Source organism: Pempheris klunzingeri, chromosome 15, assembly GCF_042242105.1.
Source record: "Pempheris klunzingeri isolate RE-2024b chromosome 15, fPemKlu1.hap1, whole genome shotgun sequence".
In the NCBI taxonomy this organism is placed as follows: Eukaryota; Metazoa; Chordata; class Actinopteri; order Acropomatiformes; family Pempheridae; genus Pempheris; species Pempheris klunzingeri.
In genome coordinates, this window is record NC_092026.1 from 20,835,141 (window position 1) to 20,861,065 (window position 25,925).

The 25,925-nt window shown below is 40.8% G+C and overlaps 2 protein-coding genes across 2 annotated transcripts; one reads left to right on the top strand and one right to left on the bottom strand.

Annotated features, from left to right (window-relative positions):
• The first annotated feature begins 1,387 nt into the window (after positions 1-1,387).
• gipc2 (GIPC PDZ domain containing family, member 2) lies at positions 1,388-18,755 on the top strand. The gene is made up of 6 exons (XM_070845028.1): positions 1,388-1,847; positions 14,252-14,437; positions 16,050-16,230; positions 16,845-16,957; positions 17,248-17,329; positions 17,448-18,755. Exons 1-6 carry the CDS (start codon positions 1,572-1,574, stop codon positions 17,597-17,599), a joined length of 990 nt encoding a protein of 329 aa, XP_070701129.1. The 5' UTR covers positions 1,388-1,571; the 3' UTR covers positions 17,600-18,755.
• A 208-nt stretch (positions 18,756-18,963) lies between these two features.
• On the bottom strand, positions 18,964-25,680 carry txndc12 (thioredoxin domain containing 12 (endoplasmic reticulum)). The gene is made up of 7 exons (XM_070845029.1): positions 25,199-25,680; positions 23,664-23,724; positions 23,114-23,166; positions 21,134-21,207; positions 20,702-20,771; positions 19,998-20,081; positions 18,964-19,830 (listed from the first exon to the last, which is right to left on the bottom strand). Exons 1-7 carry the CDS (start codon positions 25,296-25,298, stop codon positions 19,751-19,753), a joined length of 522 nt encoding a protein of 173 aa, XP_070701130.1. The 5' UTR covers positions 25,299-25,680; the 3' UTR covers positions 18,964-19,750.
• Between the last annotated feature and the right edge of the window lie 245 nt (positions 25,681-25,925).

The window sequence follows — 25,925 nt, forward strand, 5'->3', positions numbered from 1 at the left end:
TCTCAGCTGCTGGCTATCAGCTGCCAACACACAAGTACTGACATGTTCCCACCAGGGGACGCCACATCAGTCATCGTGGCCCAGGGGCCCACAGAGGAGGGGTCCTGGTGAGACAGACAGGTTTCAAGTTCAGAGCAGGGAGAGCGACATTAAAACCAATACTGTCTACAGTGTCTGGGATCTATCCATCTGGTTATCTTGTGGAGAAAAATTAGATCTCTGGGTGCATAAATTGCTCCTTTTGCCAGCACAGACGTGTCTGCAGTAACAGATGATGAGTCACTGTGATCCAGGGAGGGCGAAGAGTAAACACACCTGCTCCTCCTCAGTGAGTGTGTGAGTAAATAAATAAAATAAGGAAAGAGAGAAGAAACCTCAGAGTATTTCTGACAGTGAATGACACGTTCCACTGACTCCACAACTTGACAATATTCACATAACTCTGTGGGATGCTCGCCTATTAAAGGTAATGTTTTATTACTGTCCTACCCTCGGCCTTGTTAAAATGTTCTCTACTTGAGCGTTGGGATGATACTTTAGTACATTTTGAGCCGGTTTTGCTGAAGCATCTTCCATCCGTGCGCTGGTATCCACGTAATTGCTACCAATATATTCCTATTTTTAAATCTGTATATAATTCCACAAATCTCATTTACTGTATCCTGCCTGCTGCGAGATGTCAGCGACTGCAATGACATTAATGCAGAACATAAATCTGTACAGAGAATAACCTTTTTAGTCTGCAACCCTTCCATCCACTGTAACGCTGCTGCGATTACCACCATCTCAGCCGTGATGGTCCGATGTTCCTCTTTGAACAGAACCTTGTCAGGATGGTACAGTAAAAGCAGAACCAGTCTTCTCTGCCTCAGGATCCACCAGTATATACTGGGACTGTGCTTGATTTGATGTTTTTAACCAAGACTGCAACATTTCCAAAATCATTAAGCATGTGAATTTCCTCCAGTGCATATAAATCAGTTAATACTGAGGGAAATGTCTATGTTGGTGTTACTGACTTTATGAGATTTGCTTTAGAGGACACAACTATTGATTTAATCCAGCAAGGCGAGCAATCTTACTTTCCTCTAAGTAATTGTTTTAACCTGCAGCCCCCTCCCTCCTCTGTGATGGTGCACAGGTGCACCGGGGCTGACCCTACCTACCTGCCGCACTCAGCCCGGGCTGGTCCCACTGCGCCTGCGTCCCGCTGCACGCTGGGAGACAAACAGAGCGGCTATTGTTAGCAGAGGACCAGCCAGCAGGTTGTGTCAGAGTTGATCCCAGCTCCTCTCACCACCACCACCACCACCACCACCTCCTACCTGCTGAATATTCACACCGTGTGTTCAGAGGCGGGGGTGAGAGTCAGGTCTAAAGGCGAGGAAGGGAAAAGTGACCGCGGAAGGAAGGAAGGAAGGAAGGAGGGAGGGAAGGAAAGCAGGAAGTAAATAAGGACGACTCGACCGCGGGGCTGCGAACTCAACAGGTTAGCTACTTCAATGTTATAGCAGCGGCTCGGACTCTTTACTCTTCACGGCGACAAAACAATCAGGAAGACAGCAACAAAAATGCCGCTGGGACCATGGAGGAAGAAAAATAAGTCGACGAAGGAGCATTTGGTGGAAAACGAGGAGGTCGGCGGCGGACACGCAGGTGCGGGGAGCCAGAGCAAATCCACCGTGAACGGAGCGGGGCTCCCGCCTCCACCTGCCAACCTGCGGCCCAAACTGGTCTTCCACACGCAGCTGGCGCACGGAAGCCCCACCGGCAGGATCGAGGGATTCTCCAACGTCAAGGAGCTGTACGCCAAAATAGCAGAGGCGTTTAATATAAGTCCACCTGAGGTAAGGACTCACCTGGTGTCTGAAGGGAGAGAAGTCATGTGGAAGTGATTTAGTGGTGCGTTCAGGGGTCAGAAAGTTTTGGAGTGTTCACAGAGATACCCTTGTTTATCAGAGGTGGGAAACAACAAATTATTATTATTTATCATTATTATTATTTTTATTCTTTACACTTATTCTGTGCGTATGTACTTTTATGCACTTTACTTTATAATTTTCTACATTTCAAAGGGGTAAATTGTACTTTTTACCCCACTACATTCATTAGACATTTGTGGCAGCTAGTTTCTTTTCAGATTAAGAAAAATATATGATATTTATGTAATGGATTGTTAAAGATTAAACCCTAGTGGTTTGTCAGCAATTCCACCTAAAAATACAACATTTGCACTCAAAGGATGGTTTTATAACTTTATTCAAATGATCAAGCTAAGAAAACAAAAAAAAAAGTACAAATAATGATGCAACTTTGTGTAGTGGATGTTAGTTTTCCTATTTCCAATCCTATTAATCATGTCACAACCCCTCATGTTGAACTTGTGACTCTTGAACCACTGGACTAAACTACCTAACTGTATATAAAGTAATTAATATGAGCAGTTACAGTAAATAAAATGCTTCTTATCGATGCATCAGTATCAACAATCTAATACTAGAGCTACTGTTTTTGATACTTCAGTACATTTTGACTGTAATATTTAAATGCTTAAGTCATTTTTAAGAACATTCTTATTCATAATGGAGTCTCTTTACACTGAGGTAATGACACCTTTACCCAAAGAAACACTCCGTAATGCTTCTTCTGCCATTGTAAGATGAATATCTGCAGTAAAGGTTTGGGTTAACAGTTTTATAAGTGGCTTTTCTAAGAGATTAACCCTGAGGTGGCCATTAAAAGTCAACTTTGATTGTCTTTTGTTAGAGCTAGTTGGCGTTAAGACACGCCCTGCTGACTGCACACCTTGAACCCTGCAAGACAGAGGGAGATCGGTGTCTTATCTTCATTACGCCGCCAGTCGATACCTGAGAAATTAATGTTGCGTCTATTTTTAGATACAGTTTTTTCATGAACATCTTCCATCAAATTCCTCGGAGAAGCAGGTGCAAAAGCTGCATGCCTGCGAGGAGGTCCTGTCAACAAAGGCAGACGGCTTAAGCTCTTCTTTTCAGAGGAAAGTGTGAGTGGCATGTTGGGCTTTTGTCAGGCTGAATATGACTAGATAGGCTGGCGGGGCAGCCTCTTATCAGCCTGGTGCGCTGCAGGAGCTGGAGACCCGGACTTCCTTCCGCTCTTGAAGCTCAGAGACACAGTGGTTTCATTCAGCAAGTGCAATAATTGGAAAGGAATTTGTCTCAGTGGCATTGATACACAGTGAAGCACACAATACAGGACACCACATATAGATGAAGGCGTGATGACTGAGGGCTGCGTCCCTGAAACTGGCCACAGTTTGTCTGCTTTGATGGTAGAAAATATCTCTAATGAGGCGCAAACTTTTTTTCTCTGAGTGGGACACCAGCCATTTTTCTGTGGGTATTTGTTCCATCACGTCTATCAATAACACTCATTAGGACTGTTCTGCCTCTGTCTAGACTTGTTTTAGTACGTAAATTGCCTCATGGCATGTTCTTTTCCTAACAACAAGCACAGCACTACAGAGGAGCTAAAGAGATTTGGGATTTTAGCTGATTTTCAGCAGATTGAGCAGGCAGACCTGATTCAGTTTTCCATCCCTGCAAGCACCACTCTGCCAAAGTGTCTTTGAGCAAGACGCTGATCTGTTAGCAGCTCTAACAGTACAAGTCTGTAGCTGATCTCGACCTCTAACGCCCCTGCGAAGGGGGACAAGAGAGGGTCAGTACAACAGCAAGAATCACATTGGTGTTTATTGTTGTAGTTGCCACATTAGGATAAAAATGTCCCCTGCTGTAATAATGCCTCAAAGCCTGCCAAGTTGGTAGCAAAAAATAATAATTTAATTAAAAAAAACATGTCAGTCTGTGCTGTTATGTTACACTGGCATTTCTATGGTGAAATGCAGAAAGTGTGTGTGTTACTGAGGATACAGGCCTATTTAGAGACGTGGCACAGATAGTTACACAAAGACAAAGATGCAGACAGACAGACGGATGGAGTGTGATGTGATGATTTTAGTTGTCGGACTCCACAGTTTTTGCCACAGGAAGTCCCTCACGTCCGGCCCGGTGGGCATAGCCTCATATCTAACCAGATAAAAGTTGGCCCAGGCGCAGCCAGAGGCGTCCCAGAGGACCCAGGGGAGCAGCTCTGCCCAGGGCCTCCTCCCTCCATAAACACCACCGAACCTCACTGTGACTGTGGCGCCCGGGTTGACTGGACTTGACCCGCGTCACTCAGAACAAAAGATATACGCAGACATATCAGGTGTCAGATGAAAGTCTTGTTATTTCCACACAAGGGATAAGATAAGATAAGGGATGTTTAATGGATACCTGTAAGTAGAGCTTGGTACTGGTGCCAATATGATCCCTGTTTGTTTTGCTACTGATTACCAAATTATTCTTTTTTTTTTTTCTTCCTCATCCTACTGAAAGGCATTTCTAATGTATTAAAACTGACATAAAGGGAGGAGTTACTGCAGGTTTGTTGTATTAGACTGCATTCGTTTCAGCGAAGTGTACCTAATAATAAACTGGAAATTTACTAGACAAAATGCATCTTTTCAGCGAATTGGTTTGAAGTTAAATTTCTTAATCAACACTTCTAGAGCTGCAAGGATTAGTTGATTAATCAAAATTAATAAAATCAGATTAATAGGAGTCATTTTTATTAAGCAAAACTGGCACTTATTCGCAGGTTTCAGCAACTCTTTGAGTTTTAGATTGTTGGTCGGACTAAATAAACATTTTGAAGACATAAACTTGGACTCTGGGAAAATGTGGTTGGATGAGAGCATATGATAAATTGATCAAATGATTAAATACGGTTAATTGCTAATGAAAGTATTTGTTGCAGCTGCTGGGGAGTGTTTCAAACTCATGATACAGATGCCAATATGATTCCCAAGTTCGGGATCCTATACCACAACAATGATGCATTCAATGCCTCTCTGGAAGAATAAAAACTACTTTTTTTTTTTTAAATTTAACAAGCTTTTAATATTTAATGATATAGTGTATAATAGCTTTAAATGTTGTAGCATGTGCAGCTGAAGAAAGATGTTCCTTAAATACAATTAGCACACCTATAAAATACCTGAAATACCTGATGAAGTGAATAAATAAACAAGGCTAAGAATGTGGCCCAGCAGCTCTCAATACTTAATAGTTTTTGATGCTCAAATGCTGTGGGCACATTTCTGTACTCCGCCCTACCTATTTAAGTATTTGGTGAAGGCTCCAGTGCTGGACATGTTATTCATTACACAACTGTCAGCTGCTGTCTGCACTCAAAATGCGCTGAAAGGACAAATTTCCCGCTGAGCATCGGACATATTTTGAATGTGCCATCTGCTTCACCTCCCTTATAGAGTAGACTTGAACCTTCACAGTGAAAAACTAAGTAGCTAAGCTGTAAATCTGGATTTGCATATTAAGACATCTCATAAACAGCTGTAAATGAGATTAAATATTAGCTTGAGACTTCCATATACACTTTTATATATGTTTATTTTGGCACAGACCAAAGAGGGTATAGCCTAAAATGGCTTTACATTAAACTTTCATTTTAAACCCTTTGTGTCCTTTTTAAATAGGATGTCAAACGTTCAGTCAAGTCATCATTGTGAGAATAAATAGGTTGTGTTTATATAAATGTTTTTCTGACTTAATTTCCTTCACCAAAATACATAAACGTGATCAAAACCTTTTCTCTCAGATGTTACACAGTCAGGCTTTGTGGTTGCTGAATTCAAACACTTGTTTGGACGCCAATTCTGTAGCATTTTGATTAAAATACAGTTAACACAAACTATTACACCCACCGAGGAACTACTTTATCGTACAGCATTTTTAATTGAAAGTAAATTGCAGGACAAAACAGTCGCTCACGTAGCCTCCCAGAGACCGAAGCTGTGTCTGTGTGACACCGAGGTTACATGAATGCTTGGCTGAGCCTGGTATGAATTATATAATGAACAATTGTGTTGTCTTCCTTGTACTCATTTCCCCTGATAAGCAACACATTTCTTTCCAAACAGACATCACATTGCATTAAAGCATATCTGGGTTAGCATCTATTGTTGTGCCTTAATGAGACACAAGTCCTCGTGTTACACTAAAGCTTTAAAAGTTGCTTTATTTGGGAAGCAAGACTGGTGGAAAGGGATTTGTGTGATTGAAATAACTGGCATCTCAAACATAAAAACAGCAAGTAGAGCACAGTAGACGCACATACTGATATGTGAACAGCGAACGAGACATGAATGTAAGGCTGCAGGCTTTAGATGAAGAACTGGATCTTTTTATGTGCTCGTTCTACTCAGGTCAAAGTCTGTTTATTATCCCTGCCAATGTAGAGTTTGAGGTGTGGCTCTGTGACTTTGCTTCTTGTCCACCTGTGGCAGTGAGCATGCTCACTAGAGAGCAAACAGATATTTGCGTACAGTTTGAATATGTGGGCTGCGACACGTACAAGCACACGTCTTGTTTTTGTTTTGCAAGCAGTCGTACTGGTAACCAGACATTTCCTAATCTGGTGGAGGGGGGCGGGGGATTAGGTGAAACAATCTCATTTGATGGGGCTTGAGTCTGTTGTTTGTATTAGCCGGGCTCTTGCACTCATTTCATAGATGTGGTGAAAGCCATCTGAAGAAGAATTAGTGATTTATCAATTTATCTTTTGGTATGTGGAGAATGTTAAGTGAGGGCTTTTCTCACCTATCACGTTGTGAGCACAAGAGACTGCTTACAAGAGCCAGAAATCCATTTTGTACTGAAACAACACAATCCAGGACAACCGCTCAGCCACCTCTTCTACCTTCAGAGCAGGAAATGTCAAGTTTTTGTTCAAACTTTCTGAGTAGTGTTAATTTAACTATATGTTTATCAGGTAGTAGTCAGCAGGAGGTGTTGCACTGGATTACTTTATAATCCGGTGTACCCCTCGTGTTTGTGTGCTGAAGAGCTGACATAGTAAATGATAAAGCTGATTAATCAATTAGTTGCCAACTATTAAATTAACGTGTCAGACAGAATGGTTTAGCCAGAGGACTTTCACCCATGAGAACCTGGTTCAAATTATGTGTGAGACCAACAGTAACTTGTAAACTTAGTTATATTTCAGCTTTATTATTATTATCAGTTTTTGGACCCAGCTTGTTAGGTACCAAAACTATTTGGTTAGGTTTAGGTAAAGATCATGGTTTGGGTTAAAATGATAAGTCAAATGCAAATATAAAAGGCAGTACGCATTAAAACACAAATATCTTCTTTCCAGCGTACACAGTTGTTTACTTGTGTAGTAAATCATCCCAGTTACATTGTATTAGTGCCAGATTACCATTACAAATATCATCCTGCAGCATGATTCCAGTCAACATGTGGTTACTGGTAATTGTGATTTTATTACACACGTGACGAGCAAATGGGCACTAGCTCTCCTTGTGTGACTGTCTAAGAACAACATGCCTGTGAGAAACTAATGTGGCGTTAACGAGGATTGTGTAAAGCTACAGAAACAGGCCCAAGGTGTGTGTGTGTGTGTGTGTGTGTTTGCTCACCGCTGACTGGGCTGGATCTGGTTTTATAGGGATTTAAAGTGATTGTTTACCAGCAGCGACGCAGAGGAAAGAGTTATTACAGCACCTCAGCCAGCAGAACAACAACAGCAGGTTTTCAGAGGCGAGTTCAGGTTTCCATCGGTCCCTCTGAGGATCGATGATGATGACGGAGATGAAACAAAACAACCACAGATCAAAACAGAGAACTAATATTATGTTGTCACCTGTGTGGGACGGCTGGGAGGACGTGTTTTATCAGCACATGCACACATTCAGTACTCAGTGCTCTGTCAGAAAGCAAGACTACCAATTCACCAGGCTTACTCCAGTAATTCAGGCTCATTTTCATTAATTTCTGTTTCATGAAGGAGGTTTTAAACAAGTCTGACTGTAGTTACCGTGGAAACCACTCCCACCACACTAACCAGGTCCTGGTCAGGTTAGTTAAGCTTCATTTCAGACTGATTGTTGTTAAAATCAATCTGACTGACTACTTAGTAACTAAAACTGAAGTTTATCTTCAGTGCTACACTGTATACATGAGTCACAGTTTAAGTACTTTATTTTAAATTTAAAAAGAAATAAAAATTCTGCTATAAGATAAATGTCATGGCTGCAGACCTATTTAATGTTTTTTTTATTCTGTCGCATCTTTTGTATCTTGTACTTTAATTTTCAACAGTTACTATACAGAGAAACTCTTTTTGAGCCAACAATTAGTTCAGAGTTCTCTTCTTCTTTGTTTATTGCAGTGGTTTTGTTAGTTTTTATTCTTCTTTATATATACGGTGTGTGCTACTCGGTGGCTGTGAACATCAGTTTTGTCGTCGTGTATCTGTGTTTTCTTCATTGGTGTGATCAGTGCGTCACGACAAAACCCAGGATCATGTTGACCTCATGAAACAGATTAATCCTGGTCGGGTTTGTCAGGCTCATTCAAGAATCGCTTCGCACAAAAACTCCTCGGTCGTCACTGTGAAGAATCTCACATCCGCAGTTGGGTAAATGATTACACTGGCTTAAATGCTGATGAATGTGATATCCTGTGAAAATGGAGCCACACCACAACACGCACAGCTTACATCAGCGTTCCATGTTAACTACTAAATGCAGCCAACACAGAAATAACAGTCGATGGAGACAGGAAATTATTATTCCATCGTTACGGATGAGTAATTCCCCACCATAAGCATGATGTTCTCCGTTTAATCTTTCGAACCCTCTTCTCTGCCATTAAAAGATCTGTTGAAGAGGATGTAAATGGACAGCGGTTCAGTTGCCAAAGAAACAGGTTTCCAAAGCTTTTTGTCAACACTGATTCAGTGCGGGACATAATTCATCTAGTCTTTACTTTCTTCAAACACAGGCAGAAGTGATCTCTGGATCTCTGAAATATCCGCCTACGTGTGTTCTCTACAAAGATTCAATACCAGTCAAACCAGTGTTATTAAAAGATTGTATTGTACCAGACAAATTGCTCTCATTTTTAGAGCAGGCTAACGATAAGCAATTAGATTATATTAGTTCTCCCTTGTAACAATAGTTATGTCACAGTGTGCACTGGTACAGTCAAAAGGAATTATTTGAAATGAATACACAGCTGCTCCTTTGGGTGCATGCAACAATTACTTTTTTGATTAGTTTAGAAAATGTCAGAAAATCCTCTTTTTAAAATTCTCCAAAGGCCAAATTAACATCATCAAAGGTTTTGTTTTGTCTGGGCAACAGTCCAAAACAGAAAGATAATTAATTGTGATGATCGCTTAATCAATTAATCGACTAGTTGTTTCAGCACTAGTTGTTAGGTCAAAAAGTACTGGATGTTGTCTTAATAACTAGAACATTTTACTTTTTTATCTAAAAAAAGCCAAATTGGAAGTGATATAACGTCATCTATTGCACTCCACCATTAAAACAGTTTCTTATCTTATGTAGCAGATGGTGCAGCCCTGTGTCGTAGAATGACTAGCTAGTCTTGTACTTTGTGGTATGAATTGGGAATAGACATGCAAAGTACAAACACCTCAGAATTGCTGTATATAAGTAAATGTGCTTAGTTTCATTCCACCACTGTGCTTCGATGAATTACTGTGAAGCAGAGCTGCAACTATCAATCAATTAATCGATTAGTTGTCAACAATATTTTGATAATCAATTCATTGGTTTAAGTATATTATTATCTTTTTTTTAAAAAAAACATATTTTTTCGGGCCAATGAATGCTTTCTTTACTTCTGTGCCAGTAAAATGCATGTTTGGGTTTCGGACTTTTAACAGGACGTTTAACACTGGGAAGGAAACGTATGATCTGATTAATCAGACAGATCCTGACTCGTCATTACTGGATTACACGTTAAACACTCACCTCATATATTAAATATTTGGCCTATATATTTATGTGATGTAACACCACAGCTTGTGTAAACATATACATCATGTATGTCGGGGGGGAGCTTTGATCCCAGCATGCACTGCAGGACTGGAGATGCTGACAAACTGCAAGAGGAACACGTAACAAACCACCAAGTGTTTGTGGTTGACACTGCACACTCAACCAGTACTTGATATAATCAATGGATCAGAGATCTTTTTTTTTACACTGACAAGAACAGAGTGTTTTGTCCATGATGACATTTTTACGGGTTGAGTGTGTCCTTATTAATATTTGTGTATTCATAGATTCTTCAGAGGGAGCATGAATAGATGTAATTTTACTTAAACAAGGTAATTGAACTTTTTGTAGGAAAAACCATATCAGACACAAATTATTATTTGAAATATTATCAAAAAACACGTCTGCACCGCATCTCTGATATACTTCGGTGCTTGCATTGATGAATATTGGCCCCAAACGCAACTCAAAATCTGCTTTCTGTTTATTCTCCTCTTTTGAAAGCAGTGACCCATGAGTGGCTCTGCTCTGGGTGATGCTGAGCAGATTGCAGCGCCTCTCTCCTCTCACTTGCCCTCTCCTGTGCGGTTATCAAGGTTTTGGCCACTGTGGCGCAGGCAGTGGGAGGTGTAGTGTCTGTTGTTGTGAGTCAGGTCGTGAGAGGAGAGGCGGTCACTGAGGTGTGTGTGGCGCTGCTCGCTGCATCCCAGCTACACCCGGTGGTGTGAGCACGTTGCGGCTGTCCGCCCAGCAGGAGGAGAGGAGTGCTGAGAGCTGCCTGCGTCGCAGAGGAGCAGCTTAATGTGGTCGGCAGCCTTGGTTACCGGGCGTAGGCGTCCGCTGCTGTTCCTCCTACTCACTGTTCGGTAATGCCCTGGCCTGGGGGGGGGGGGGGGGGGGCAAGACAAGACGGAGGTTCTGTTATGGAAAAAGAAAGGAAGAGAGCCATCAATGCAGCTACAGTACACCCCTCCCTTGCCTCAGGCGTCGCCTCCTCTTCACCTCCATACTCCCTTTCTCTCTTTGCCCTTCTCCTCCAGCGGCCTCCCTCCATTATAATCCCACTCTTTTATAGTCCGGTAACCCAAGGCAACGCATGAGGCCACGTCTGCTTGTGTGTGTGTGTGTGTGTGTGTGAACAGCGCCTGTTGGTACACAGGGGGGGGAAAAGGCCCAAACAGGCAGGCCTCACTGCCAGAGCCTGATTGGTGCACAAAGGGCATCCTCCTGATGACCCAGTACGAATCAGTCCATTTCTACCGTCGATCCCGGAAGTAGGCCACTAAATCCTGGCTCTGTATTTTTCAAAGCCCTACTAGGAGGGTGATGTAGAACTTGCATACGGGCATGACTGAGTTATTTTAGTAAAAAAAAACAACCTTTTAAAGATTTTTTTTCCTGCATTTTATGCTGTATTTGATATAACAGTCGAGGCAAGCGGAGTAGAGAGATGCTATGACATGCCACAAACAGAAGGTCAAGTAGAACTTATTAATGGCGCCATTGTCTGTGTAGGTGAGCTAAAGCGGAATAAATGATTCACATCCACCACCCCCCCCCTCCCTGGTTTCACCGTTCAGTCTCAAGTTAAAGCGCCGTTAAATCAGGCCACTTGTGTATCGTGTTCCTGGTGATCACATTTCCTCCTCCCTGACCTGCACAGACGTGGCAGGTGCAAGGTGTGAAGCCAGATTTCAACATTTCTGGCACAGGAGGAAAGGTAATTTTCCTGGGAACCAGATAAATATAAAACTGTGTAGATTCACAACTAAAACTGTCCGTACGCATAAGGACAGAAATGTGCAGACACATTATTTTGCAAATTTCTAAAGCTGCACATACACTGTGTTCCAAATTATTACGCATATGTTGTTTTTGTTCGTTTTTCCTAAATAGTCAATACAAATTACAGCCGGTACGAATTTTTAAGTCCTCAACAATTCACTGAGCTTAGAGGGTCACAGAGTGTCATCAGGAGGTTGGAACAGTGATACAGAGACTGGAAGAGTCACAGAAAGGAGAGGAGTGGACGTCCTTTGGCCACATCCCAATTTATTGAGACACCGAAAATGTTTTGTTGTGGTTTACCTACCACTGTTGTTAGATTTTCTTTCACTAAATTGTTTAAGATGAAGAAATGACCAGTGCATGCTTCTACTTAAATGCCCTACTTTCATGATATAATATCACTGTAGCATTCACTTTTTACATTTTCCATAAATTTCACCTGAAAGTCGAATATCCCTAACTTTTTGTGAGTATTGTATATTATAATCAGGATTTTATTAAACAAAACTTCAGATGATGACAACTGTATTTTTTTTTAAATAACTCAAAATACAGTGTTCCAAATTATTATGCACAACAAAAACATCTTTACAGGTCAAGTTACATGTTAACATAGGAGCCCTTCTTGAATATCACCTTCACAACTCTCCCATCCATTGAACTTGTGAGTCCATGTATACTTTCTGTCTGGATTTCATTTAATTATGCCAGAATCGAAATACAGCTTTATGCACAACTGCAAGCCTCTGAAGGATCCTGCGTCCAGAGGCACCAGCAGCTTCAAGTACCTGTTTGCTGCTCAGCAGTGGCTTTTTAACAGCTGCTGTCTTAATACGATGTATTTGCTTGACAGAAATCTTCCTCAATGCACCTTTATCTGAACGAACCCGTCTGCACTCTGAATCACACACATATCTTCTCACAGTACGATGATCTCTCTTAAGCTTTCGTGAAAATTTCCAGTGTTTTCATACCTTTTGCAAGGCATTGCAATATTTCACTCTTTTCATCTGTATTGTAGCAGATTTACTACACGTCATTTGTTTTACAAATACAACGGGCCTGTCTTTTTCCTTATTGTGATTTGGTATAGCTCACTTTTGGGATGTTAAGACAGAATTTCTTTCTTTCTTTATATACGTTTTCAAGCGTAGGTGAACCAGATTTTGACATAGGTTGATGATCTGACACTATGTTAATGTCATTTATTGAATTGTTAATTGTTCTTTGGATGTTTATCACTGGGGGCGTTTTGGATGGTTAGGGTTGGCTTGTCTGCCTATTGGTGTGCATGATGTATAAATATGGGTGTGGTTTCTGCTTTTCAAACATGTTGACCAGACAAAGATCCAAAGCAGGATTGAAACGTCGTCCGTATCAAAGTTTCAGTATAAATCTTTAGTGGCGTGGAGCTAGTGAGCGTTCTTTCATTGATGCTGTTTACTGATAGCCTTGCACCTACGCGACGTGAGTACAATTGCTCTTCAAAGACGAGAGAGTGCAATTGAAGCGATTATGCAACAGCACGAGAACAGCTGCCATTACCTGCGACCATTACACACGGCTGTCTGTGGCGTTTTATAGCCACATCACTTGTTCATCACGTGTACCTGCACACCATCATCCCAGTAATATCTAAGTGATCATTGTTAAATGTTGGAAAGATGATGAATGATTATGATTGAAAAAGACTTTCCAAAGAGCTTCGCAATTCAGGATGAAATGTGAATATCATTAACAGGGAACTGTATGAATGCGTACGTATCGTTTAATACATCTGGCCCCTGGTCCGGCCTCAGGACTTCAGACCGCCCTGTAAGACCTCATGCACGCTGATGAAGCCGTGGGGGTTGGAAGAGGACATAACTGCATAACTTGGCTGCTGCTATAAAGACTGAGCTCCCCGATGATTCCTGTATTTAGCATACTGAGGCAGCGCTCTGTCATCTACACTCAGACACTTTTATTTTTGAATCTGACTCAGTCTAAAAACAGGTTTCCTTTTTTTGATGGTGTTTAAAAGAAGCAGACGTCGCTGGGGTTTTCCTTCACATTAGGGCCTCTGTTATTATTTTCAATGTGATGTTTGCTCGTGGGGATTCTTGATTTCTTGAATTCTTATTTTTGAATTTTTCAGTTGTTGGTTCTCTCTTAATTAAAGAGAGTTTGGTTTAGACCTTTTCTTTTATAGACAGTGTCTTGAGATAAAGACACTCTATAAATTCTCCATAACATTGCGATCGATCCTTTTGCGTGTAGGAGACACATACCTACCATTATTTGTTTTCTGTATTTCTATTCTAAAATAGAAATTCAGGCTCCGTTGGAATTTCTTTTTGAATAATCTTTTCTATTGCTTTTTTTAACCTCCTCCCAAAAAGGTTTTATCTTCCCGCTAAACACATTGAAATACTGTCCTCTTCAACTCAAGTGTATTATGTCAATACATCTGGGATATTGCTATTATAATGATTTAATTTAACTGGATTGATGCATGTTTGTGTTATCCATTTATGTGTGTGTGTACAGATCCTGTTCTGCACCCTCAACACCCACAAGATTGACATGGACAAGCTGCTGGGGGGCCAGATCGGCCTCGAGGATTTTATCTTCGCACACATTAAAGGGATCAAGAAGGAGGTGGAAGTGTATAAATCTGAAGATGCTCTGGGCCTCACCATCACCGACAACGGAGCAGGATACGCTTTCATAAAGGTAAGAAGAAACTGAACATGTCACCCTGAATACGTCCTCATTTAACTTGTATTTCACCCCTTAAGTCGCAGTGCAGTCTTAAAGTTTAACTTGCTCATTCCAATATGAGAAATTAAGTTGTATTAAGGGTAATAATTCAGTTTAAGCACATTTAAAAACAAAGTCTGCATGTCAGAAGTTACCAAGGCCCAAAGGTAAAGTCTTTAGTTTGTTAATGAAAAAGAAAAACAAAGAAAACAAGAAAACATAAAAATTACACCAAAAAATGTAACCTTAAAGATGAACTTCTCATTGATTAATCTTCTGTTGTTTAATTAATCAAGTAATCATCTAATTCTTTCAGCTTTACCTTCATGTAACACTAATTATGTTGTGCAAGTAGAGTAGAAATAAAATGCAGGTTTAATAAGTGAAATATTAAAATCAATCATTGTTTCCTGCTTCAGGGGAACTTTGTGATCATATTTGATTCACAAGGATCTTAATGACCTTAAAGTCGATATCACGGCATGTAAAAACAGACGTTCATCACTGGATCGACCTAATTGCATGACTGCAGTATCAATAGTTTAACGTAACCTTACAAACTTGCTTTCTTAGTGGAAATCATAACTCCGCCTGGTATGTCGCCTCTGATGTAGACGGGCCTAATGAGCTTATTTGGTCTCCGTCATCTTTCTCCACCATAACAAAGGGCTCACATGTGCCATCATGTGATGCTGAAACAGCACTGCATCCAGACGACCTCGCTGTGGTTATGACACATTAAATCTCAGGGCAACGCTGTGACGCTGTTGTAAAACTATTAAAGAAGAGACGCTGCATCTCATCTGGACTGTTTTACACCTTTGTTCACTAATTTATGGAGCTAAGTGTAGATCAGGAATCATTTACTAGGTCTGCCTGTAGTTTAAGCTGAAAAAAAACAAAGCATTCCTTATAAAATATTGTATCTACTTGTGGAGAAAAACACCAGGAAGTGTAGACACTCCTAAGCTGGTACAGTGGATAAATTTTGCATTACAAATGTTTGATTTCCTTTTTAATGCTCTGCACAGAAATAGTCTGTGTTGTTGTGTTATGGTTTATTTTTTATTTTGATATATTTATTGTCGTTTTCTCGTGTTACAACAGCACATCAAAGAAATATACAGTAACAATACACCAGTTTAAGACCAGAAATACACACATTAAACATACAGTCAACTTGCTCCAGTATCATAGAGAATACAGATAATCTTTCTGCTTGTCTTTAGCAATGGAAGTTAGCCGACAGCTCCCCCATTCACGTCCACGTGCTTCCAACATAGAGCGTTGAAGTACACAAAGTTTGGCATTTTGAGGGATTTTGGTACTAAACATCTCTGACAAATATTTTATAGCATTCTTCTAGAAGTTTTGGATCTTTCTCATTCAAACATTTAGTACAAACATCTGGAACATTGGCAGACATGATGAAGTTTGACAGGAGTTGGTTACATTCTCATTAACCACTTATATTAAAGTCATTTAAACCGTGTAATATAAAGGTATTGATTTGATTTGTCCTCCAAACTTTTAACTACATTTGTCATTGACCTCTTCAATCCATTCTCCTCTGTCTCTGTGGCAGCGCATCAAAGAGGGCAGTGTTGTGGACGGGGTGAAGGTGATCTGCGTGGGCGACCACGTAGAGTGCATTAACGGACACAACATCGTCGGGACGCGGCACTATGAGGTCGCCCGCATGCTCAAAGACCTGCCCAGAGACAAGTCCTTCACCCTCAAGCTGGTGGAGCCGATGAAGGCTTTTGGTGAGTGAGAAGCACGGCACAGTGAGAGAGTGCAGGGGATGCACAGAAGCTGAAACATCAGCATCAGTAAGCTACATAACTGGCCCACATGGTAAAAGGACGACAGGTTCACCTTCAGGATTCAGCCAATAGACGCATCCAAGAAGAATCCTGTGCTGCTGTGTTCAGGACACTCACTCATCACTTTGTGCATTCACAGGATGATTTATAGAATGATTAGAATGCTTTGAAAAACATTGAAATGTGTTTCTGTCTGCTTGAAAGGGGTCAAATTATGACTTGGTTGAATGTTGTGATGAGACGGCACTGCTTTCATTTTAGGTACACAGACACAGGACTTAAAGTTCTCAGGCATCATACCTGATTTCAGGCATAGAGCAGGTTTACATTCATTTAATGCTTACTTCAACTTTTCAGACCCACAGATACTTCTTGCTTGAATCCCTGCTGATAGCCTCTGCAAACAACAACTAACTTTATTTATGATGCTCATTTGTAGTTTTTCGTAGCTGAAAACGTCAAAATGACTGTGGTCTAATTTTCGGAGTAATGGGGCAGTTTTCAAAAAGCTTATAATAACTCTGATATAATAATAAACTGATATTGTTTGACAGAAATGCTTGAGCCCAGGTCGAAGGGTGCCAAACCTGCCAGTGACAACAAGATCGGCACAGGGAGGGGGACGCTAAGACTTCGCTCCAAGGGCCCGGCCACTGTAGAGGAGGAGGTAAGTCTCTTTAGGTGTGGCACTGTGTAATACTCACCGCACACTTTATTAGGTAGCAAGGGAACATAATCTAACAGCCTGTGTGGTCCTCTGCTGTTGTAGCCGATCTGCTTCAAGTTTCGTCGCGTTGTGCTTTCAGTGATGCTCCTCTGTGTTATTAACTGCTCGAACCAGTCTGGCAGAGAACCCTGAACCCTGCAGAGACCTCTGGAGAAGATTATAGCAATGCAATGAAATCCAGTAAAACCGAGGAAGTGAATGACTGAAACTGAGTTGTTTGGGTTTTCTAGCCGACAGAGTTTGAGGAGAAGGCAGTGAAGAAGGTGGATGACCTCCTGGAGAGCTACATGGGCATCAGAGACACTGAACTTGGTGAGTTTAAACCTACCTTTTATCATAGTGAAGGTACATATATAATATGATATCCTCCCTCTCAGACAGTCAGGATGTGATCTTATTATTCTGAGTTATTCTGCTCCTCTCTCTCAAGCCGCCACGATGGTCGAGGTCGGCCGTGACAAGAAGAACCCGGACGAATTCGCCATGGCGTTGGACGAGACCCTCGGAGACTTTGCCTTTCCCGATGAGTTTGTCTTTGACGTCTGGGGCGCCATTGGAGACGCCAAGCAGGGAAGATTTTAAGTTTGCCCCCGCCCCCCTCACATACACACACAGACACACACACACACTACCCTCCTTGTCCAGCTCACCTCTTAGTATCCTCAGAAGCAACATGGACAAACTCCCTGCAGCACAGACGGGGGCGGATGAAGTACTGTAAGCATCTCTCTGTTCAGTGTAGCTCAATGGAGAGTCTTAAAGCGACGACGTCAGTCAAGTGGGTTTACATAAGGAGTTTAAATTATCAGTGTGATCCCGTGAAGATATTCATGAAGTGTGGAATGCAGTTTCCAGCACTGGACCTGCCTCCTGCACACTGAAGAGGTGGTGATTCATTCCAGATGTTGTGTAAACCTTTTGTACACCCCGTTGGAGACACCATGGCTGTAGCTGCGCCTAAACGGCCCACGATGCTGTTCATCTGTCAGAACAGTGGTCTATCACACTGGTTATCAAACGATATGTGCACACCTTAAATTTTAAAACAATCACTCAGTTTTAATCACACTTTATAGCTGTGTTGTTTTTAATATACAGATGTACCACACAGCTTTTTATAGGCTTTTTTTTTATATGTGAAAATGTTGCTGATTTTACAGCAGCAGCATTGTGTAATTAGTGTAATTATAGTGATTGCAGCAATATTTTTCTCTCGAGGTACCTTTTTATCTCCCTCCTATCTTTTAAAGGCTTTTAAATGACCTCACAGGTTTTTAACGAACGTTCACATCGCGAACGTTCGTTTACTTTGTGAGTTTTCCTGAAACTCCTCTCTGTGCACTCACACCTCACAGCTCGAGCCTTTTCGTCCATCGGTCAGAGACGGAGCAGCACAGAGAAAAGAGGGTTTTATCTTATCTAAAAAAAAACAGATGCCTTTTAGCCAAGTTTGACAGCACATTCCACCAACATTCCTTATGTGTCCCCTCATGTTGTTATACTGTAGTCTGTTAGCACTGTTAACGTGTCATGAAATGAGGCTTCTTTAGAGATACACGCTCAACTTTTCCTGTAATTTATTTTATCATGACAAATCATATGCTGTAAGACGTTTTTACACTGAGACATGGCTCAATACGACAGGAAATTCCTTCCTATATGACGCATTTGAAATGTCTGAGATGGGATCTATTGCAATCCAGTAACTTAAATAAATGCACTCGCATTGTTAACTGCACTATTTAAATCACTGTCAAACTGAATTTAAATAGTGACTTGATTTGCGTCATCTACTGATGTCAGCTGTCCGCAGCAGTTGCATATTGTTTGACAAACCATAAGGGATCACTATTGTTGGATAGACAATAAAATTTGATATACTGTTATTACACCTGCGTCATGAATCCATCTGGCTCGCAGCGAAATGACGACAACAAACAAACGACTCAGTACAACAAACTTTATTTGCACACTTGGCTGTGTACTTGTATAAAATACATCAAGACACTTAACCAGTGTTTTCATCCCTCATTCAAAGAGTTTAACAAGGCCGGTAAAAAACGAAAAAGAACTGAGTAATGACACTTCACGAGCAGCTATTACAGTACGTATACATAAATTGGCAGGATTAAATAATTAAGATTATTTTTTAAGACTGGATAGTAAAAATCAGAAGTACAGAGCCCATGTTGTAGTGCATGGTTAACAGTGTCACAGATATAATCAAACAGACTGTAGAGGATCTTTGGAAGCACATCACTGAAGGTGTTAAAATATTAACCGTGTCTAATATGAAGAACTGTGTCATTAGTGTTGGGAGGAAATGTGACTCTACTGGTTAAAGTGAATCTCCGAGTCATCTGTAGTGTATTTGTGAAATTTCTCAAAGCCAAAAAAGACAATTTCATGGTTGAAAACTTGGCATTTTTCCATGTGAAGTTAATGAGTTAACTTGGCAAGCTTGAGTCGGTTTTATCCTCTACAGACAGTAAATACAGTACATGGCATTTAGGTAACAGTAGACACAAATATACATGGTTTCAAACAAAGACAGTGATGGGAGAATAACCGTACAGGACAAAAAGAAGTACTGATTAATGGTTGTGTTGGTCTGGTCAGTGAGACGGACCACGCTGTGTGAATAGCGAGGGGGGGATGTCACGGAGCGCTCTGAGGCTCAGGCTCAGGTAGAGGAAGTGTAGCCCTTACAGCCTGACGCCCGTTTCCGCATCCTCACAGCTCATCTCCGGCGTGACGCTGCTTGAAGGCATCGCCCGTCAGCTTCTCCTGCGCTTCCTTCATCCCGGACACAACTGAGCAGGACGGAGAGAACAAAGGCAGAGAGTACACGCCGTGATCATCGGCTCATTTAAAAAGGGAATTTACATATCCACTGAGCTACAGTGTGAGCTTTTGTTCGCCGCTTCATGTTGTAATGGAACATTTTTCATAGACAAATGATGATTTTCTGGACTGTCACCTTGTTCTGCATTGCTGTAGAAGTACTTGTAGTTTGGATTTCCATTCTTGTTGGTGATTTCAGGATGGACTTTGCCGCTGGGATCTGTGAGGTTAGAAGAATCAAGTAAAAATGTTTGGTTAGTTCAAATTAAAGTTAAAATCTAGTTAAAGAGTTAAAAATCAAAAAAGAGCTGCAACTAACCACCGTGTGCTTGACTGATTTATTATTTGGTCAATAAAAGGTCAGAACGTAGTGAAAAATACTCCTGACAACACCCCAAAGCCCAAATTGATGTCTAAATGGTATTTATTATTATAGAAGGCTAATTAAACCAACAAATATTAGCAATTCAGGATCAACCAGTAAAATTGGGACAAAAAAAATTAATTTCTTCATTTTCTGACTTCTAGTAAGTAATTAATCAACGTTCCTTGTTGTATTTCACACCACAAACTGGTGATTTTTTTTGGCTATTTGGCTTTTCATTTGTGCCATCAATCTGCTATTTATTAGTGAAACAGTCAAACACCTGTGAGGATCTGGGGTGTGTCTGTTTCATTATTTTCTTCTTGTTTGCTTTAATGTGCAACATCTTGTCCTTTTCGGTATCCTGTTACCAAAAACACTGAAACCTAAATCCAGCCTCCCCTATCAGGGACTGCATGTTATCCAGGAAGACTGTGCAATCACAGACATGAAGGGTGACTCAACCCCCTCCGTACCCAGGAAAAGAATCCGAGGAATGTATCCACCATCAGGGCTCAAGGCTTCATCCTTTGGCTCCTCGTCATCCTGTTCAAATAAGAAGAGCCGCATCATTTACAAGCCTGGTAACCACAACAGTGTATTAGAGCCATTGTAGGTTAAAATAAAAAAAATGTACAGAGCCGAAGGAGGTCATAACCTGAGCTAAAGCTCTGAAAGTTGTAAAGTTACACAACAAAAACTGGGATATAAAAAAAGGGTATAGTACAGTATTTCCTTATTACTGAAACTGAATGGAAAGTATTATTTGATTAGGTCACCCAATGCTGACATAACAGACGGCAAGCGTCACAAAAACAATATTTTTTCTTGTAAATTTGACCCTAATCTCAAAGAATTAAGAGTTTTTTTGTCTACTTTTGTGGTATTACCACTAAACATCTCCTTACCTCCAGGTTGATCATAACAAAGTTGTGTGCAAGTTCAGAGATTTCCTTTGACTCAGCAAATTTGGGCTTCAGTGCTGAAATAAAAGCAACAAAACACAATTAATCACTGTCTTGTGCTGCCATCAAATCTGAGAACAATCGTGTTTTCTTATTATCATCATCATAGTAGAGGACTGGGCCTGCTTCTTTGAAATGAAATGACTCATCTAAAAGGGCGCTTGTCCACTTTCCCAGCAGTCCCTGGATCCAAGTCATTGTCATTAACCAGCCTGAATAATCCCTTCCTGTTTGAATTGCTTGTCCTCATTACAGAAGATGATTTGGCCGAGCCTGTAGACAGACTTACTACTGTTTATTCATCTGCATATGATATGGTTTGTTTGCTGTCTAAACAGAGGAATAGCTCAAATGCCTCCTTGTTTAAAGAAGATATAACATCAGATAAAACATAATCAGCTCAGACACTCAAGTCGCCTTGAATTTAAGTTTTTTTTCCCCCCCAGGAACTATTATCATTGAACTTATTCAGCAAAAGCACAAGTTAAGCCTTTGAATATAAAACTGAGCCTGATTTATGCAAAAACTACACTCCCCTGTAGCTCAGCTAAAAGATTGAGAGACTGTTGGATGTCTTGCCCCTGATTGGTTGCACAGTCCAGGCAACAGGAACGGTCAGGTAAACACATTTTGACCTACCGCAGTAAGAAAAGCACAGGTGTCAATAATTACATTGACAATGGCTGAATTACATTTTGCTGCATCAGTTTGGGCTGCAGCTGGAGAGTCAAAGTTACATCCGATGTATGTTCCTGAACTTTTTTTCTCTTGACCTCAGTGGAAACCGCCATGAGGTGAAGGAGAGATGTGAGGGAGAATTCATAAGGCAACCGAAGTGCTAAGAGAGTCCGACTGCGCTGACTTTAGGCTGCACAAATACACGACAGTGGATGCTACAGACGTGGGTAACTGTGGTCCAGAGTTTCCTCGGCTTAAGGAGATGAGGAAGGAGGCACTGAGGCACCTTTCCTTAGAGCAGTGTTACAATAAACCTGATAAATCACAACTTTGTTTTATGCAGCGTTATTGAAAACTAAAAATAAATGAGGCGAAATAAATGCATTTAGGCAAAGTTAACAGGTGCTCGTTTTTCCCCTCATCAGTAAACATATAAACATTTTATAAATATGTTTGAGTTTATAAATGAGACAAAAATCAGTGCAGGTAACGGGCGCTCCTCTGCACTGTGGAATGATATTTAGTGAAAACACCAAACAAGCTCCCTCATGTGGCTCAAACATGCGCTGCAGAGATGAATCTTCACTAAAAGACCTTGGAAGAGGTTCTGGAAATGTATTTTGTGACCCGAATAAAATCTCCTGCGACTCAATCTGAGAATGACTGACTTCGAGAATTCAACTCATCATGGCTGCCACTTTTGGGTCATTTCACTCCTCATTAAATGTCCAAAGCAGAAACAGACCATTGGACTGCAGCCCTGGTGGTGTTCACGCTTGCTCACTGTCATTGTTGATGTCATTTCAGCGCCTGTGCTTTTCCTACTTGGACAAATCAAAACGTATTTTGTGAAAAATGATGATGTTTTACTGTCCATTGTTTGTAGTTGGAAGTGTAGAAGTTTAAATTACAGCTCCTGTGTCCTTCTAACGACTTTATTGACACTCAATGGGAAAATTATTTGGCTGACGAAGTACTTTTACATAAAAGTCACAACCGCAGTCTCACTAAGTTGGACCAAGGTGAGTCATTGTCAGACAAGGAAGATGTAACATTTCAATAATGTGAAATGTTCAATTATGTTAAAACAATGGCCTTTTTTTTGTCATTTAGACGTACATGTACATGTACAGCACATAAATGTAATCTAAATGGTTATATTCAGACCATTCATTCATGACAGTTCCATGTTAGGGCAGTACCCTCAGCTTTTCATAGTGAAAAAGGGAGAGAACATTGTTTTACCTTTGCAGGCTCCACACCAGCTCTTGTGGATGATGAGCATGATTGGCAGCCCGCTGTCAATACAAACACATTTTTTAAAAATGACTCAACGCCAAAACTGAACAGTTTTAGTAAACAGAAATACACTCAGCAATTTTCTTTGAAAAAACAACACAGGGTTCCTTCACCTTTTCTAAAGTCAAATTCAAGCACTTTTTCAGCATCTTACAGCTGTGATGAAATTAAAATCAATCATGCTCTCTGATTTATTCTATTTCTTTATCTAAAAAGCAAAAACTATTGAGCGAGAGCAATGTGTTGTATTAATGCAATTGGAGTTTCAAACACGTCGCATTAAAATTCAAGCTTTTTCAAGGATTTCCACGACCTGTGCGAACCCCAAAAACATTAAATAAAAGCTACCAACGACTTATGAGCCTGCTCCAGCCATTAATTCTGGCAGAAATGCAGTCGTGGAGCCTGTCGTTAAAGGCTGTTTTAGGCTTCAAAGTGTGGCTCAGCAGGGTCACAGGAAGTGTTTGTGAGATTTCAGCTCTTGGTGTGAACTCACCTGGCCTCCGCTTCCTTCTTTCCATCTTCCAGCGTCCTCCAGTGGATGTTCTCTCCAAATCCTGCGGGGGAAAAAAGATAATGAGCACACCGGCCTTGTGTAACTGGTATTACATTCCTACAACAGGGTGGGTCTGCCCTATATACGGTGTCAATAGAAAGAGATGCAAGGAAACTGTGGCAAATACAAATGCATGGTGGTAATTTAATATCGGCTCTGCTCTGTAATACCGACTAACCAGCCCGTTGGTTAGCAGTGGGACAATCACCAACTCAGCTATAGACTAGATGGTAATAGTGAACTGTTGACGTATTGAGGCGAAGCAACATTGTCTTCAGGTCTTTTATGCTTTCAGGCAGTCAGCTGTTTTGTTGCTTTATCTGTTTGACATTTGAAGGATGTTACATGTGTACACGTTAGCCTCTGTGTGTTAAACTACCGAGCCAGCAGCTGCACAGTGTGTGGTTCTTACTTTGGGCAAAAACTTCCTGGTATGATGTTTGACACACATTCATGAGAGGCGTATGTGCAAGCAATTACTTAAATACCTTTACTGAAAAGTTGGAACTTTAATATACAATATATCACTAAAAGATGGAAGCTGTTATGTGTATTTTTTTTTAATTGGTTGGGGTCATTAAAATGAGAAAGTCTGCCACTAAATTGAAATTATGACTACATTTTACTTTAAGTATAAGTAAGTATATTCCTCTACCAATTACAAAGATATCAAAGTGCATCACAGATTATCTTACATTTGACTGTAAGTTCCATTATTTCTTTTGATCCCTTTGCTATTGGTGCATTTAATTTAATTTATTTAACTACAGTGCTGTAAAACAGTGTGTATACCTCGGGAATACTGTGTAGCAAAATAACGATGAATTCTTGAGGCATTTTTCCATCTTTTGTACTTCAGGACTTGTTCAGTGTGAGTAATATTGGATTCACTTTTCATACTTTATCCTTTCCAGATCTCATTCAGCTTGCAATCAGCCAGAGCTGTGTGGCTTTCAGTCAACACAAACCTGCAAAAACATCTTTGCAACTCTTGGTTTTATCACAGTCACTCATTTCTACAACTGTGTTCCATTATGTTCATGTTTCCATGCTTGTAATTTGTAACACAAAAACACTTTTATGTGCAGTTTCTTTAATTATCTGTATATTATAGCAACGTGTGCCCTTTTTATCTTAACTATTTAAGTCTATAATCTTGAACTAAGTACATATTTGTTTCATTGTGAACACTAAACTTCATTGGCACAAGAAATGTGACTAAAGTTTTGTCACATTTTAATGCAACCTCAGTGGAAAAACCAAGTCAAGTAACCTGGAAAAACTGGAAATTCAGAATCAGTGCCTGGCTGCCAAAGCAAACCCTCATTAACCAGCCAGGACACAGACTAAATGATCCAGGATGCTGATACAAAGACAGTTGGCTCTCCTCTCAGTGACCAGGCTCTGAAGCCACACACAGCTAACCTGCTCACACACGCTTCACTTTGCACATTAGCCCCAAAATATGAACTCACCTTTGCCGCTGGCTGCGTCCACGACTTCCTGGAAACACGTCAAAGACAAGAAAACCTGCAGAGCTGAAAATAAGGCGATGTTCGCTAAAGACGTCTGCATTTTGAATGGCCTTCTTTTCCTCTCACAACCACGGCTACAAGCTAATAGCACTGAGTGTTCCTGAACCACAGCCCCGGATGTTCAACCCCTGTGTTTCACAATAAAAGTCCAAAAAAGTTGTGAATGTTCCTTCCCTCCTCCCTATTGGTCAGCCGTAGTTCCCTTCCTCCCTATTGGTCAGTCGTAGTTTCCTTCCTCCCTATTGGTCAGCCGTAGTTCCCTTCCTCCCTATTGGTCAGTCATAGTTTCCTTCCTCCCTATTGGTCAGCCGTAGTTCCCTTCCTCCCCATTGGCCAGCAGTGACTCATTTCCCATGTTGGGGGCGGGTTTACATTACGTCACATCCATAGAACCGCGTGCTCCTGACTGCGGTTTCAATTGGTCAAGTTAGACAACGAAACGTCAGACACAAGACAGGAAGAAGGATCGAAAACAAGAGTTTAAAAGCCTCTGAATACTTTGAAAATAGATATATTCAGGTATTTTACGTATTGAACCCCACTCAAATATATTGGAATCTTAAGATTTCCTCTTTACTAATAAAATATTGTCCTCAAAAGTCAAAAATGAACAGTTGTGTGAGTTTCTGATTTTATTGAGAAAATATTAAAAGGAAGTGGTTTTGAT